Here is a 14021-nt window from a genome sequence, read left to right as displayed (position 1 = left end):
CCAATTTTTCTCCGAACAATTGCGCACGCTGTTGCTATCCCACTCGCCGTTCGGCTTTCGTCTCCCTCGCTGCGTTTACACCGCATCGATTCCTTGGGATAAGATGTTTAAACGGGACTGCAGTGGCCACTGTGAGCTCGATGACCCAGTCGTCTCTTTGGCGTCTGGTGAGGACAGGCTCGACAAGAAGAAACCTCGCCTCCCGAACAGGAGGAACTGCTCCAACCACATGCTAATTTCAAACGTGTATTTAGACTTTTGTAGCTCCCTAATCCGGATCTCATTAATAGTTCTAGGATGTAACTTCACCTTTTTCAGTAGTTTCAATGAAAGAAAGAAAGGAGAAGGAATTGGCGTTGACTTGGATTTATATTTCTTGTAATCCTCATTTAATGATGATGTTACTTGGGAAGAAAACTTGATTTCCAAGTTTTCTGGGTCAACAAGCAAATGACTCCAATTGGGCCAACACCGTGACCCCCGAGTTCGATAATATCATCCCATAGCTCATCGATAGTCGGACGATACACAGAATCATATTTAGCATTCATAGTGATATCAATCTAATAATTGTCTTATTCCATCATAAAAAGGTCCTCTATGTGCATTCTTAGAGAATTTTTGACTAAATATACTTGACTAAACCATCCAAACTTGACTAAACCTTGTTGAGTATGTCCCAACGTAATATTTTATAATACCTTGGATTCAATCCCCCGGCTTTCCAACACTTGAACTTGGGATGAACTTAAAAATGGATTACGATTAGATTCGAATCTCATTCACACGTCAGACAATCAAACTCCGACTTAACGATATCCAACCAACATGCATCGTTCTTTCTTGTCCAGCTGAAAAAATCATTCGATTGCTCACTTCAGGAAATTAACATTGTTTGACTCTTACCAATGGTCACACGATCGATATGCACAGGTTCATAATACCCCTTAAAAGAGCCATTCGGTTTGAAAAGGCATATTGCTCGATCGATTAAGTGTATTGTAGTGGTGCAACTCTTTGAGTACATAAGCCACTAAAAAGCTTCCGTTCTTTTAAGTTGCATATTTATTTGTGTTACGTGAACGTTTAATTCCAAATACGAACAAATCCTCAAAGGAAATTGCAGTGCTGTTATACACTCAGTCAGCAGAAAGATTTTTCTCTAAATGTGTGCTTTCTAATTTTTTTTTTGTTTTGTGTTAAGTCCTTTCCTAATAGTTTAGACTCTTAGGTTGTGTGGTCATCAATTAAATTTTTGAAGATGGTGCGAGAGTAGACTATGAGTTTGAATCATATATTTATATATATTTTTTAATATTTAATTAAAAATTATTCGTACAATCACTATTTTTCATTTATGTTTGTATTCATACATATGGGACATACATATATTCGTATTTCATTCATACATCAAAATTAAATCGTTTTGCTTATGAGAGGAGATATTTAAAGTATATATTGTGTTTTTTTTTTTCTAACTATGTAAATTCTTAAGATCTTTGATCATCCAATTCAGTGTTTAAGAATATTATATCGGTATATTGTGTAGTATTTCAAATTTAATCTGAGGTTCTAATTATAAATGTAAAGATTACCGGAATTAAAATATAAAAAGTAAAAAAAAAAAAAAACAAAGGCTAAGTGGGAGCTGTGGGAGATAAAGAAAGAACACAGAGGCAAGGAAGAGAAGAAGAAAAAGAGAAGGGTGAAGAAGAAAGAAATAGGAGAAAGAAAGATGGAAACGGAAACAGAGAAGAACAAAAGAAGAAGAGGTGGGAGAAGGAAAGAGAAAGAGAGGGAGGATCCTGTTTAAGGAGAGAGAGAGAGAGAGAGAGGCCGTAGATCAAGCTAAGAAAAAGGCTCCTTCTACCCATCCACGTTGAAATATAATTTTTCTTATCTGATTGGTAGAATTTATCTTTTTCATTCCACGTTGAAATATAATTTTTCTTATCTGATTGGTAGAGCACGAATTCATAGATTATAGAAAGAGGACAATTACAAATGCCTATATTCCTAGGTCATAAAACACTGAAAATACTAAACAAGAAAAATCTAAACTATAAACCCAAACTATTTAACTAAGTGTGGATTTAAACCCAAAGCAAACACTTAGATTTTCTTATGGTACATCTGACTATAATGCCCAGGCCTTTATTTATAGTTTAAACAGGAGATATCAAACTTGATTTTCTTATTGTGGGACAGAGAAGAAAAAGAAGAATAAGAATAAGAGAACAATGGAAGGAAGGAAAAAAAAAAAAAATCAAGTACTCAGTTTGATTGATATCAGATGAATTCAGATAACTACAGAAAATATTATAGTAAGTATGATTTTGAAATCTCTTATATTTTTATTAATTATATTTGTGTTTTTAAGTATAGATTGATACATTCTGATGTACTTAGTTAATTAAATATTTATGTTGTGAAGAAATAAAAGGAGAAAAATGATTATATTAAAAAAATAAGAGAAAAAAAGGGAAAGATGAGAGCTATATGTTTGTACAAGGACATGCTATCAAAGTGAGTATCTGATTATTCCATCTAGTTTGTTTTGAAAAGTATTAATGCATTTGTTTGAAATTGATAAAAACATATGATTTACAAGGTTTATAAATCTTTCTTATTTAAAAGTATAAAAAAAATTTAGATGTTTACAATTTGGAAAAGTATATGGTTTGAATATTTATTTATTATTTTATAAGCTTTTTAAAGTTATCTTATCAGAATTTATACAAAAATATATGTTTAACATTATATTTAAAAATAATTAAAGTATATATAATTATTATCGGTTTCAAATGATATATAATTATATCAGTTTTGAAATGAGATACAATAAGAGACATGTCGAAACCCTTAGTTTGGTAAACAGTAATTGATATATTATTTTCTTATATGGTCAGTATGAGTATGATATGAAACTTATCAATCGGAGTTATATATTAGAATATATTTCAAAGACTAGATTCTTTTGCATCTTGATACAAGGAGATATGCGTTACCTACACATTAAGTGTTAAACATGATTCACGGTTTTATCACAGTAATATAATGTTATCATAGCCATTGATATTATTACGATTTGTATTTTAACATTTACATTCTAACTATATTTATATTTATGAACCCCTAGTTATATTTATATGAATGGTAATTATAATGTCTTATGTTATTGTATGTGACACTAGTTATATTTATGCTTTAATTTTGAAAATATTATTAGCAAGCCATGATTTAAAATGAATATAAACTGATGTTTTGTAAATTTTGTATAAATACCAAGGAAGACTTGGTATTTATGTATATTTCAAAAGCATATATCGAAAGCATAAAGAATTTATGTATTTCTCAATTTTCAGAGGTGTAATTTATTATATGATTATTTCTTAATTTTTCAGAGTTACGCAAAAGAAGGATGATGGATTGAATTATGTGATTAAATTATTAAATAGTTATAAAATGTCCTATGGATAGATTAGCTATGAATTAAATTATATAATAAATATCCCATGGGTGATTAATTATGAACTAGATTATGCAATAATTATACTCTAAAAGTTTGCATTCCTGCAGACAAACCTTTAATCTTCTCCGGCCACTTTAATGCATGAGTTAGTATTTGGTTTTAGACAGGAAGAGTAATTCAATGTTGCTCTCTTGTTCTTCCTTTCATCTTCTTCTCTCCATACAAGTACAATTACTTTATTCATGTACATCATGCATCTCTAATTTATTTATATATAGGAGTCCGATGATAGTCCTAAATCTATTTCCTTGTGAACACCTTGTGAAAAGAAGAAGACATTTAAATCTATTTCCTCTAATTGGGATCAGGAATACCTACCTAGAGGTGTTTTCTGGCCACAGCAAGGTGCAGGATGGTGTTGCCCTTCGCATCCCCAAAGTTGAGTAGCTCATCGTTCTCATCCGTTCTGTTCAGCAAGAACTGCACTGTCTAGAAGCTGTTTGATTTCACAGCAAGATGAAGGATGGAGTCACCTTGCGACGTCACAGCTCGATCGGACTCCGGGCACGCATCCGGTAACACTGTCAACACATCAAGCCTGCCTTGTAAGGCTTGCAGTGTGGGCGGGCATGAAGCCGTCGTTGTCGGTTCTCCAAGCAGAGATTGGCAGCGTCTGCGTACTGCAGCAACTCTTTAACCACGGATTCATCAATCCGTGCTAATTAAATGATTACTCTATGAATCCGAGAGAAATAGAGAAGAAAAAAAGAAACTAAAATCATGATGCATAAAAATAAACCATCTTAAATTATGTGTTCCACGTTATATATGTTGGTGAATAAATATGTCGTGGCTGGTAAGTTAGCACGGCTCGGTCCACGATTGATGTCGGGAGTCTTCTACCGATTGAATTGGACGTTGAGGTAGGCCGGGCTCTCGCAACAGGGTGTTGATCAGCGTTTCTCAGTCCGGGCGTCGTCTACGTTGACCAGTGTGTCTCTATTCCCGGGCTGGTTGGCAGCTTGCCTTCGTTCACTGGATGGCGATTCCCATGTTGAGATGCTCGCGGCTTGGGGGTGACCGCTTACCTGCAAAAATAGCTCTCGTCTAGTGATTCTTGACTTTGGCCCCTCCGACGAGTAAGTCAGTGTTGAATTGTTGTTGCCTCCCCTTGGCAGGATGCCAACCATGGGCTTTTATATTATTGTTCGAGGGTTGGTTACATGTGGGTTCGACATGGCGACTGATCCTTAGGGGATGAGACGGTACTGTATGATCGACCGTTGTCCCGGGACGTGTGGGACGATGTTAGATGACACCGTCCCGAGCTTCCGAGATGAGACATGTCAAACAGTGTCTTTGTACAAATTCTGACTTAGCGTGTGGGGGTGCTCCCCTTGCCGACCCGGCTATAATGCGACGTGACATCAATTGTAACATATTTTTGACCCAAAATATATCTTATTATTATGTAAATATTCCTACATTCTAAACCTAAAACTGTGATGATTGATGAATAGGAAATGAGTACTGTCGATAACGATGCGGTCCTATTTGCGACTCAACCATGCATCACGATTCCGATTCCAAACTTACACTTGTATTGTGGTACGACCATGGCATGACGTCGTCTAGGAAAAGGGGGTGAGTTAGGTATGATGTTGCTGCACTCGTCCTCTCACCACGTCATGATATCGTACGTACGTGATGATACATGGATAGCATCATGTATTGCGCCATTGCCATTTTGCCGATGAAGCTCGTACACATGTCTTATGGACTCGTGTGGAATCTTCATGATGAGTGTTGACCCGATTTATTCTGATACATAACGTGATCCACAAAGCCTTATATATATATATATATATATATATATATATATATATAGAGGGTCAAACGATCGGATCACAAGTTTGATATATATTTTTAGATAAGTATTGTGTAAAAATAATTAATAAAATGAAACTTACTATGTTTTTACAAAAGTATAATGTTTTTTTAAACTCTGCAATCGAATTGGAAAAAAGAATTTCAACTAAAAGGGTTTAAATTAGTTCCACATAATTTTAAAAGAATTGTTCCACATAACTTTAAGCTCATGCAGAATTGTTCGTTTTTAGTGAACTCGTACAATTTTACTCACTCAAAAGACATTCTAAAGATAGATAAATTGATAATATTAAATGGGCTTCAAAAGAATATTATATGGGATGAGTGAATAGTAATCTACTTTGATAATAGTAAATCGATAGATATTTATAATAAACTGGACTTCAAAAGAATATTATATGGGATGGACCATATTTTTCCTCCCGGAGTTGTTATTATATAAGTCTCCATACTGAGTTGGTAGCCATGTGGTGAGCTATGATTGAAGTAAATTCTAATGACTAATTTCAATTGGAATTGATTATAACATGTTAGATCTTAGTCTTTTCTTGTAATTTTCTTATGAAATCATAAATTCCTATATTGAATTTTGATTGATGGGAAAGTTAACCAAATTACTATGCTTATAACATATATAAAAATGATAAATACTTATTTTTATATTAAAAATAAAAAAATTATGACAAGACTATAGTTGTAAATCCATCTTCATTATAGAACAAATTTTAAAAGCTTGTTGAAAAAAAAAATGTAATTGAACAATAAATAAATCGTGACACCAGACTTAAAGAGAATAATAATAATAATAATAATAATAATAATAATAATAATAATAATAATAATAATAATAATAATAATAATAATAATAATAATAATGAGCAAAAGAGATGATGGCAACAAAAACTTAAGGGGTTGCATAATGCATATTTGAAGAATATATTCATTATTTTTCCAAATAAAATAAATATCCTAAAAAAATAAATAAAAATAGTAATAATATAAAAATATTATAGTTGATACAGAAAAAAAATCCAAATTAGACATAAAAGAATATTCTAAATTCCTTTCATATAATAAAAAAAGTATTTATGAAGGGTTAATTATGTTTTTTTTTTTGAAGTGCAACATAAGTATAGGCACACAGTTGTTAATAATTGATAATTCTATACATTAAATCCTTGTTATCTTTTATGCACCATTTAATATTATGTCGGTTCTAAATTATTCAAGTCTGGATAATGATTCAGATATTTAAGATTTTATAAATATATTAGTGCATCATTGTACTATTGATAAGTTTTAGATCTGCTGAATCCAGTGTTTTTAAAGAAATACATCATTAATATGTAAGAGATATAAATGTTCCACAAAACTCTCATAAATCATCTGTAACAACAAAACCAAAGTTAATAATGATTAAAGTTACAGATTTACTATATACCGTGGAACAAAATACATAAAAGCAAATTACATTCTGAAAAATAAGACAAAGTAACTTTAGAAGATGATAAAGGATAAAACATATAGGAATAACGATAGGTCATATTATTCTATTATTTACCCTTGTGCTGTATAAACAAACAGTACTTTGTTTTACGAAAAAGTATAGTGTCTTTTTAATCCTCAAATTGACAAAAGGAATTTCAACTTAAAGGTTCAAATTGGTTCCATGTAATTTTAAAATTATTTATTGTACGTAAACTCATATGATCTGATCTCTTAAGAATGAGTCTCAAAAAAATATTCTAAGGATAGATGATAATACTGGGGGCTTATAAGGTCTTATTTTTTTTATTTCTTAATCGATGTAAGATTAAATATTTTTTATCAATGTCCGTGATCTCTTAATTTAATACCAAAATGATAGGATTGATTATGAGTGACATCTTTATTAGCCTAATTGGGACTCAAACGACATGTGTAGAAGCCCAAAGATTATTAGGAGGATAATACTAAGAATTATTTGATCCCTTCGACACTCAAGTAATTGAAAGTCAATGCATGTTTCTATAACTTATTGAGAGTCGGATGATACATGTAATCATTCTATGTATTCATTACGATTTCAATCTAATGATTATCTATCGCATTATAAAAAATATCCTCCAAGTGTCAACATGGGGATCTTATAACTTAAAACTTGATCGGATCCTTTAAACTTCTATTAATTCTCAATATCAAGGAGACTCGTTGGATATTTCCTAATGTAATCTTTTGCAAGGTCTTGGACTCAATCTCCTAGCGTCCTGAGACCTCAAGTAGAGATGGACCTAGAAGTAATCTTTATTAGCTTTGGATCTCATCCACATATTAACCAATCGATTGAACATGCGTTGTTGCTTATGTGATTGAGATACAAAATTTGTCGGCTAAGGGTTCAAAGGAAATTTTTTTTCCAAATTTTTAATTTTTTTTTATGTATACGTTAGTTTTTCCTTCACTGTAATAAATTTCCTAATAAGTCACTAATATGTGTGAGATATAATGTCCCACAAAATTTGCCTAAATAATCTGTGACAGCAAAACAAAAGTTAATAAAGACTAATGTTACATATTATTACATACAATGTCAACAAATAGAAAACACACTAAAATGAACATCCATTAATTTTTATATAGAACACGACGTACAAGACCAAGTTTACAGAGAAGCAAATTACATTTTGAAAATAAGATAAAATAAACTTAAAAGAAGACAAATATTAAACCATATACGAACAACGATAGGTCATATTATCCTATCGGAATTTTATTGACCTTGTCGCTATATAAACAAACAGGACTAAATTTACAATAAGAAAAACTCCTAAAAGAATTATTATCAACACGCCCACCACAATCTTCGTGCAGATGGCAACGGTCCTTCTGGGGCCTCCCTGGCTTTCTCCTTTTCCATCTTTCTTCTTCCAGCATCCACCTTTGCGCAACAACCACCTGATCGCTCTAAAGCACACCCAAACCATGAAGAGACTGAGGATTCCGAACCAACTCAGGAGAAGGATGGTAGTGTAGGGCGGATAGAAAAATATTCGCATAATGGCGGTCGAGAATGCTAATGCCGTCGAGAACACCGCCAGCCATAGAATCCACTTTAGGATTCCCATCACCATTTTCGTCTTTCTGGGCACACAACATATTAACAAGAGGATGATGCTCAAGGATGCAAACAACCCGAACATGTCGAACAGCAGGAATAACTTGAGACCATGTTTTAGAACTGCCTCCCCTTCACTTGAACTCCCATCAAAATTGACTTTTGTATTGGGGGGTGTCGGCCCACCATCATCTTTCTGCTTAAACCCACCAGGGGGGTTTAGCCCAGCTTGGAATGTGACGGTGGCGATCAACGTCGCCACCAACATTAGTGTTGCTGGTTTGTTGTTGTACCTTTCTTTAAGTTCAGACAATACTTTTCGGGGGCTGCGGTCATCCTTAGAAGGTCGAGCCTGGCGTCGGAAGGGGTTCCAACGATTTGGTCGGCTTCTGTGTGACGCGACAGTGGCAGAGGCTCTGGCATCACTCGGTGACGATTTCGGCTGAGTCTTCCCTTCTTCTGCGGCGGTTCTTCCACCTGCTGCCCGAATCAGTTCTCCCAACAATAGATCTCCATGTTGGAAGGGTGAATCCAGTAGCATATCAAGGACGGTGTCGCCTCTCATGTTTGTGGCGTTAACTTCGATACCTCGCCTTCCCAGAAGCAACTTCACGGTCTGCATTCATTCGAGATATGTGTCAGAATTAACGTGGCACACATGACTTTTGATTCATATGATATTAAAGATCGTATCTATTAACGATAAAAGATGTAATTCTCGGATAGATGTGTCTTCCTAATGAATATATATTAATTTCAAATTAATATTTGGATGAAAGACATCTTTTGTCACTATAAATTTTGGAACATGATCCTCTCTTTTCATCCATAGCATATGTCAAAACAAGGGAAACTAGAATTATGTCAAGGTATTTTTTTTCAATTAAAGTTGATTTTCTTAAAAAAAAACATTAAATCTAAAGATCATGAGATTTATGTTGTGCACAATGATGTTTTAGTTGTGCAAGAATTAAACTATTTATATATGGTATCAGAGTCATGATTTAATATTTATAACTTTTATTTTTGAATTTGTTTATCTTATTATCGTATCAAATTATGTTTTTATTATTTAATATTTATAATCTAAGAGGTATAGATTTTATTCTCAGAATTGTAAAATAAGTGAGAGTGGTGAATCACGAAATACAATTATTTAAAAAATTCAAATAGAGGTAGCTTTACTAGTAACTTCAATGTTGTTGTTCCCCCAAACTGTTAAACAATTTGATAATGTTCAAGAGCAATAAATAAATAAATGATCAACCATTCCATGATGAAATAAACATCAATCGAACTATAACAAGTCAATCACAAATAATAATATTAAGAATATCTCAAAATAAAGAAGATCTATTATTTCTAATAATTATGTGGTCTATTTACCAGAGTCAAAAGTGACTTAGTTATATTTGATGGTCCAGTTTTATTTTCATAGGCCATTGAAACTATAATTTCTAAAAAATTAGGTTAATGCAAGAATTAAAATCTATGAATGAAAATCAAGTTTGAGACCTTTGAGGAATTACTTGAAGGATGTAAAAATGTCGATTATTAATAGGTCTTTAGGATCAAATTTTACTTGAATGATAATATATACCTGGTCAGATTTGGTGCTAAAGGTTTCACTCAAAAAGATAGCATTGATTATATAAAAATATTTTATTTAATCTTCAGAAAAGATTTTTTCAAAATTTTTATGATCTTAGCTTGTTATAACTTAGAGTTACACCAAATAGATATGAAAAAAGATGTTTCTAAATGAGAACTTGGAGAAAGAAATTTACATCTACCAACCTAAAGGCTTTCCAATTAAAGGGAAGAAACACATGATATATAAACTTAAGAATTAATATATGAAATTATACAAACTTCTGGACAATGATATCTTAAATATAAAAAATTCTTTATATTTATGAAAATACTATTGATCTATGTACATATATGAAGGTCGGTGGGAGTAAGTTTATTTTTTGGATTGTAAATGATGATGATATTTTGCTTGCTTGCTGGTAATGATCTTGGTTTATTATATGAAATAAAAAATATCTTTCTAAGAACTTTAAATTAAAAAATATGGGAGTGGCAACTCATGTGATAGGAATTAAAATATTTTAAGATCGATCATAAGGATTATTGGGATTATCTCAGAAAAAATATATTAATAAAATTTTAAAAAATTTAAGAAAAAATTATTTAGGAGGAATTATTCCAATTTGGAAAGGGGATAAATTTACTTTATGCAATGTTCAAAGAATAAATTTGTATTAGGTCAAACATCAGTTTTGCTATTGGAATATTGGGCAGATATCAACGTAATTCTAGATTTGACTATTGAAAAGCTATAAAGAAAATTCTAAGATACTTATATACTCGCTTATAGGAGATCAAATAATCTCAAAGTAATTGGATGTTTAGATTCAGATTTTGCTTAGATGTGATGATATAAAAAAATAATACTTTGACTATTTGTTCCTTTTAGTTGAGGAGCAATTTGGTGGATGAGGGCAAAGCGGTCCATCATTCCTACATTCATTATAGAAGTTGAGTTTGTGATATTCTTTAAGGCTACAATTCAAAAGCTCAAATCTAGTTTTCATAATTTACTCTTAAAAAAAATTAAAATTTTATTATGATAATTTTGTAATATTATTCTTCTTTAAAAATGAGTGCTATAAGGGTGCTAAACATATGAAAATGGAATATTTAGCAGTGAAAAAAAAAAGCTTAGAAACAAACAATATTAATTGAACATATTAGCATTGCCCTTATGATTACAGATCGAAAAGATTATCACCCAAGATATTTATTGAACATGTTAAAAGAATAAGCACTATTAGACATCATTATTAATATTATGTCATATTCATAAATGATTATTTAATATGATATTTTCATCGAGAACTTATTTCAAATAAAGGGGGTAAGGGAGAAAAACTAGAATTCTATTTATCTGAGTTGATTTTTAGGATATTTTAATTTCTCAAATGATATCCAATTTATCAATGGATCAATATATGTTTTTAAATTATTATTATTTAATTATTAAATCTAAATATTATGAGATTTATGTTATACTATGATGTTTTATTTGTGTCTGAATTTAATATGAACATGAAGCTCCTTACTATTTCCATTTGCTTTTCGTGAATGAAATGCAAAATACTTAATATCTTTTTGCCATGAGAAGGCTGTGTCTCAAGATGTACGGGATGCATAAACACCTGGTGAAAAGAAGAAGACAAATTCATTTCCTCTACTTGGGATCAGGAATACCTACTTGGAGCTGTTTTCTGGCCACAGCAAGGTGCAGGACGGTGTTGCCTTTCGCATCTCCAGAGTTGAGTAGCTCATCGTTCTCATCCGTTCTGTTCAGCAAGAACTGCACGGTCTCGAAGCTGTTTGATTTCACAGTAAGATGAAGGATGGAATCACCTTGCGATGTCACAGCTCGCGAGGACTCCGGGCACGCATCCAGTAACACAGTCAAAGCATCAAGCTTGCCTCGTAAGGCTGCAGTGTGGGCGGGCATGAAGCCATCGTTGTCGGTCGCCAAGCAGAGATTGGCAGCGGCTGCGTACTGCAGCAGTTCGTTCACCACGGATAAGTGGCTTTGGGCAGCGGCCAGGTGCAATGCGGAAAGGCCTTCGCGGTTGTGGCCATGCGCGAGCTCCGGGTTTACGGCGAGGATCTCCCGGACCAGGTCGGAGTGGCCGAGGGATGCAGCGATGTGGAGGGGGCTGTCCGACAGGTGAGCCACGGCGATGGCTTGCCTGTGGAGCAGGAGCCGGTCTTCTTGTAGCAAACGTCGCAACAAAGTGAGGTCTCCCGCATAAGCTGCTTCCTCTAGTCTCGGATCCATGCTGAGTTACTCTCTCTCTCTCTCTCTCTGTGTCTCGATTTGGTCACAAACAACTCGAAGTTAGGACGCCTATATATATGCTAAAAATGTCGAATGATTCCTCCCGGTCGGTCTTCTTGGTCCTGTCTCCATCAAGACGCCAGCCTTGTTGAAGAAGTCGTCTCCAAAACGTATGTTGCTCCCTCTAGTCATGCATCCCATTGGTCTGGACTTCGTAGAATACTTTTTCTCAGCTTGCTTTTCTCGTTCGCCGAAACTACGTAGAGAATGAAGCGAGACCGGGACAGTCGATGTGCGGTATTTGTGTTTGAGAATGTTGATGAAACATGATGGACTTATGATATAGCTTTTCGTAAACTTTTCTTCACGTAGAAAATAACAGATACGACCTGTCTACTATTTGATACGACCGATCCATATGACGATGTGTCCCCTAATATCCATCAGAAACTCGAGTAAAGGTCAGGATAAAATTAATAAATTATATAATTCTATCGCATTAAGTAAGATATATTATAGTTTTTAATTATAATTATTGATCAATAAAAAAGTTTTGATTATTCTAAAATTTCTTAGGAGCTTATTTTGATGAGAGGGAGTCTTCTAATTACAATAATATCTTCCTAAAACCTATCTTCACTTAAATTTTTAATTAGTTTCAGCGAAACAGACCCTATATTTCCATCTGGCTGATGATACAACAGGAGGGAGGGAGGTATGGATGAATGAAAACAAGCTTGCAGATAAAACGACGCTAGAACACCTATATATGGAGGCTTGTGATTGGAACAGTTCCTACTTCTTGTACAGCCTGTCCTCACCAGACGCCGATGACACGACTTCTTGGTCAACGAGCTCACAGTGGCCACTGCAGTCCCGTTTAAATATCTTATCCCAAGGAATCGATGCGTTGGAACGCAGCGAGGGAGACGAAAGCCGAACGGCGAGTGGGATAGCAACAACGTGCGCAATTGTACGGAGAAAAATCGGATGGATGTTTTTGCCGAAGTCATCATTTCATCGGATTGGATGCGGTGCTCACGGGACTGCATGCTGAACGCTTTAACCTGACATCACCTTGGTGTCCTGTCCGGCTGATCAACTTCTTCAAACCTAACAGCGAGACTCGTGGGTCTCCATACCATTATCCCGGTCGTCGGTTTCCTACAAGTTGTCCGGTTTAAATATTTTGATCGCTTTCTCGATCTCGTAGCTCATGACGATGCAAATTTTGTTTTTTTCTCGTCTTCGTTGGACGACTTTGACCTCTTCGGATTTTGCAGCTTTAGCTGATCTAATATAATCTTCTTTACTTTTCAAAAGAACAAAAAAAAATCATCCACGCTTTGGGACAAGCCGACATGGCTCCATCATCACTTTCCAAGTAGTTTCAGCGAAAGAAAGAAAGATGGGAGCGGAACAAAAAATCTACACAGGACGTCTCCATTTCAATGATCCGCTGAAGAAATGTTTATCGATATATTAGCAGTCGAAATCTTTCATATATTGATATTCTGATAGCACGAGTTTTTCATCCATTAAATCTATTTACCTTTTGATTCTCAACACAGACTTACTCTTCTCCGGTGGGGATTGGTGGTGTCATTTGTGATATCTCCTAGTGATTCACTGAATCAAAACTTTTTCCTGAAAATTGTTGCTTCACCACTTTCCCACAGAAAGACTTGTCACACTTGGTTTCT

General features: G+C 34.0%; 1 protein-coding gene across 1 annotated transcript; it reads right to left on the bottom strand.

Moving 5' to 3' along the window:
* Positions 1 to 7939: 7939 nt before the first annotated feature.
* On the bottom strand, positions 7940 to 12610 carry LOC135627466 (ankyrin repeat-containing protein BDA1-like). Its single transcript, XM_065133573.1, has 2 exons — positions 11737 to 12610; positions 7940 to 9072 (listed from the first exon to the last, which is right to left on the bottom strand). Exons 1-2 carry the CDS (start codon positions 12316 to 12318, stop codon positions 8101 to 8103), a joined length of 1554 nt encoding a protein of 517 aa, XP_064989645.1. The 5' UTR covers positions 12319 to 12610; the 3' UTR covers positions 7940 to 8100.
* Positions 12611 to 14021: the final 1411 nt, after the last annotated feature.

The sequence above is a fragment of the Musa acuminata genome, chromosome BXJ2-11 (genome assembly GCF_036884655.1).
Source record: "Musa acuminata AAA Group cultivar baxijiao chromosome BXJ2-11, Cavendish_Baxijiao_AAA, whole genome shotgun sequence".
NCBI lineage: Eukaryota > Viridiplantae > Streptophyta > Magnoliopsida > Zingiberales > Musaceae > Musa > Musa acuminata.
The sequence above is the reverse complement of the archived record's forward strand: the minus strand, read 5'-3'. Positions and strand labels throughout refer to the sequence as shown.

Bases quoted from the DNA above. Each gene is read 5' to 3' on its own strand.
- LOC135627466 (XM_065133573.1), bottom strand. From the start codon at position 12,318: ATGGATCCGAGACTAGAGGAAGCAGCTTATGCGGGAGACCTCACTTTG. The intron at 9,073-11,736 runs GTAGGTATTCCT...GAATGAATGCAG, and splicing joins TGGCCAGAAAACAGCTCCAA to ACCGTGAAGTTGCTTCTGGG.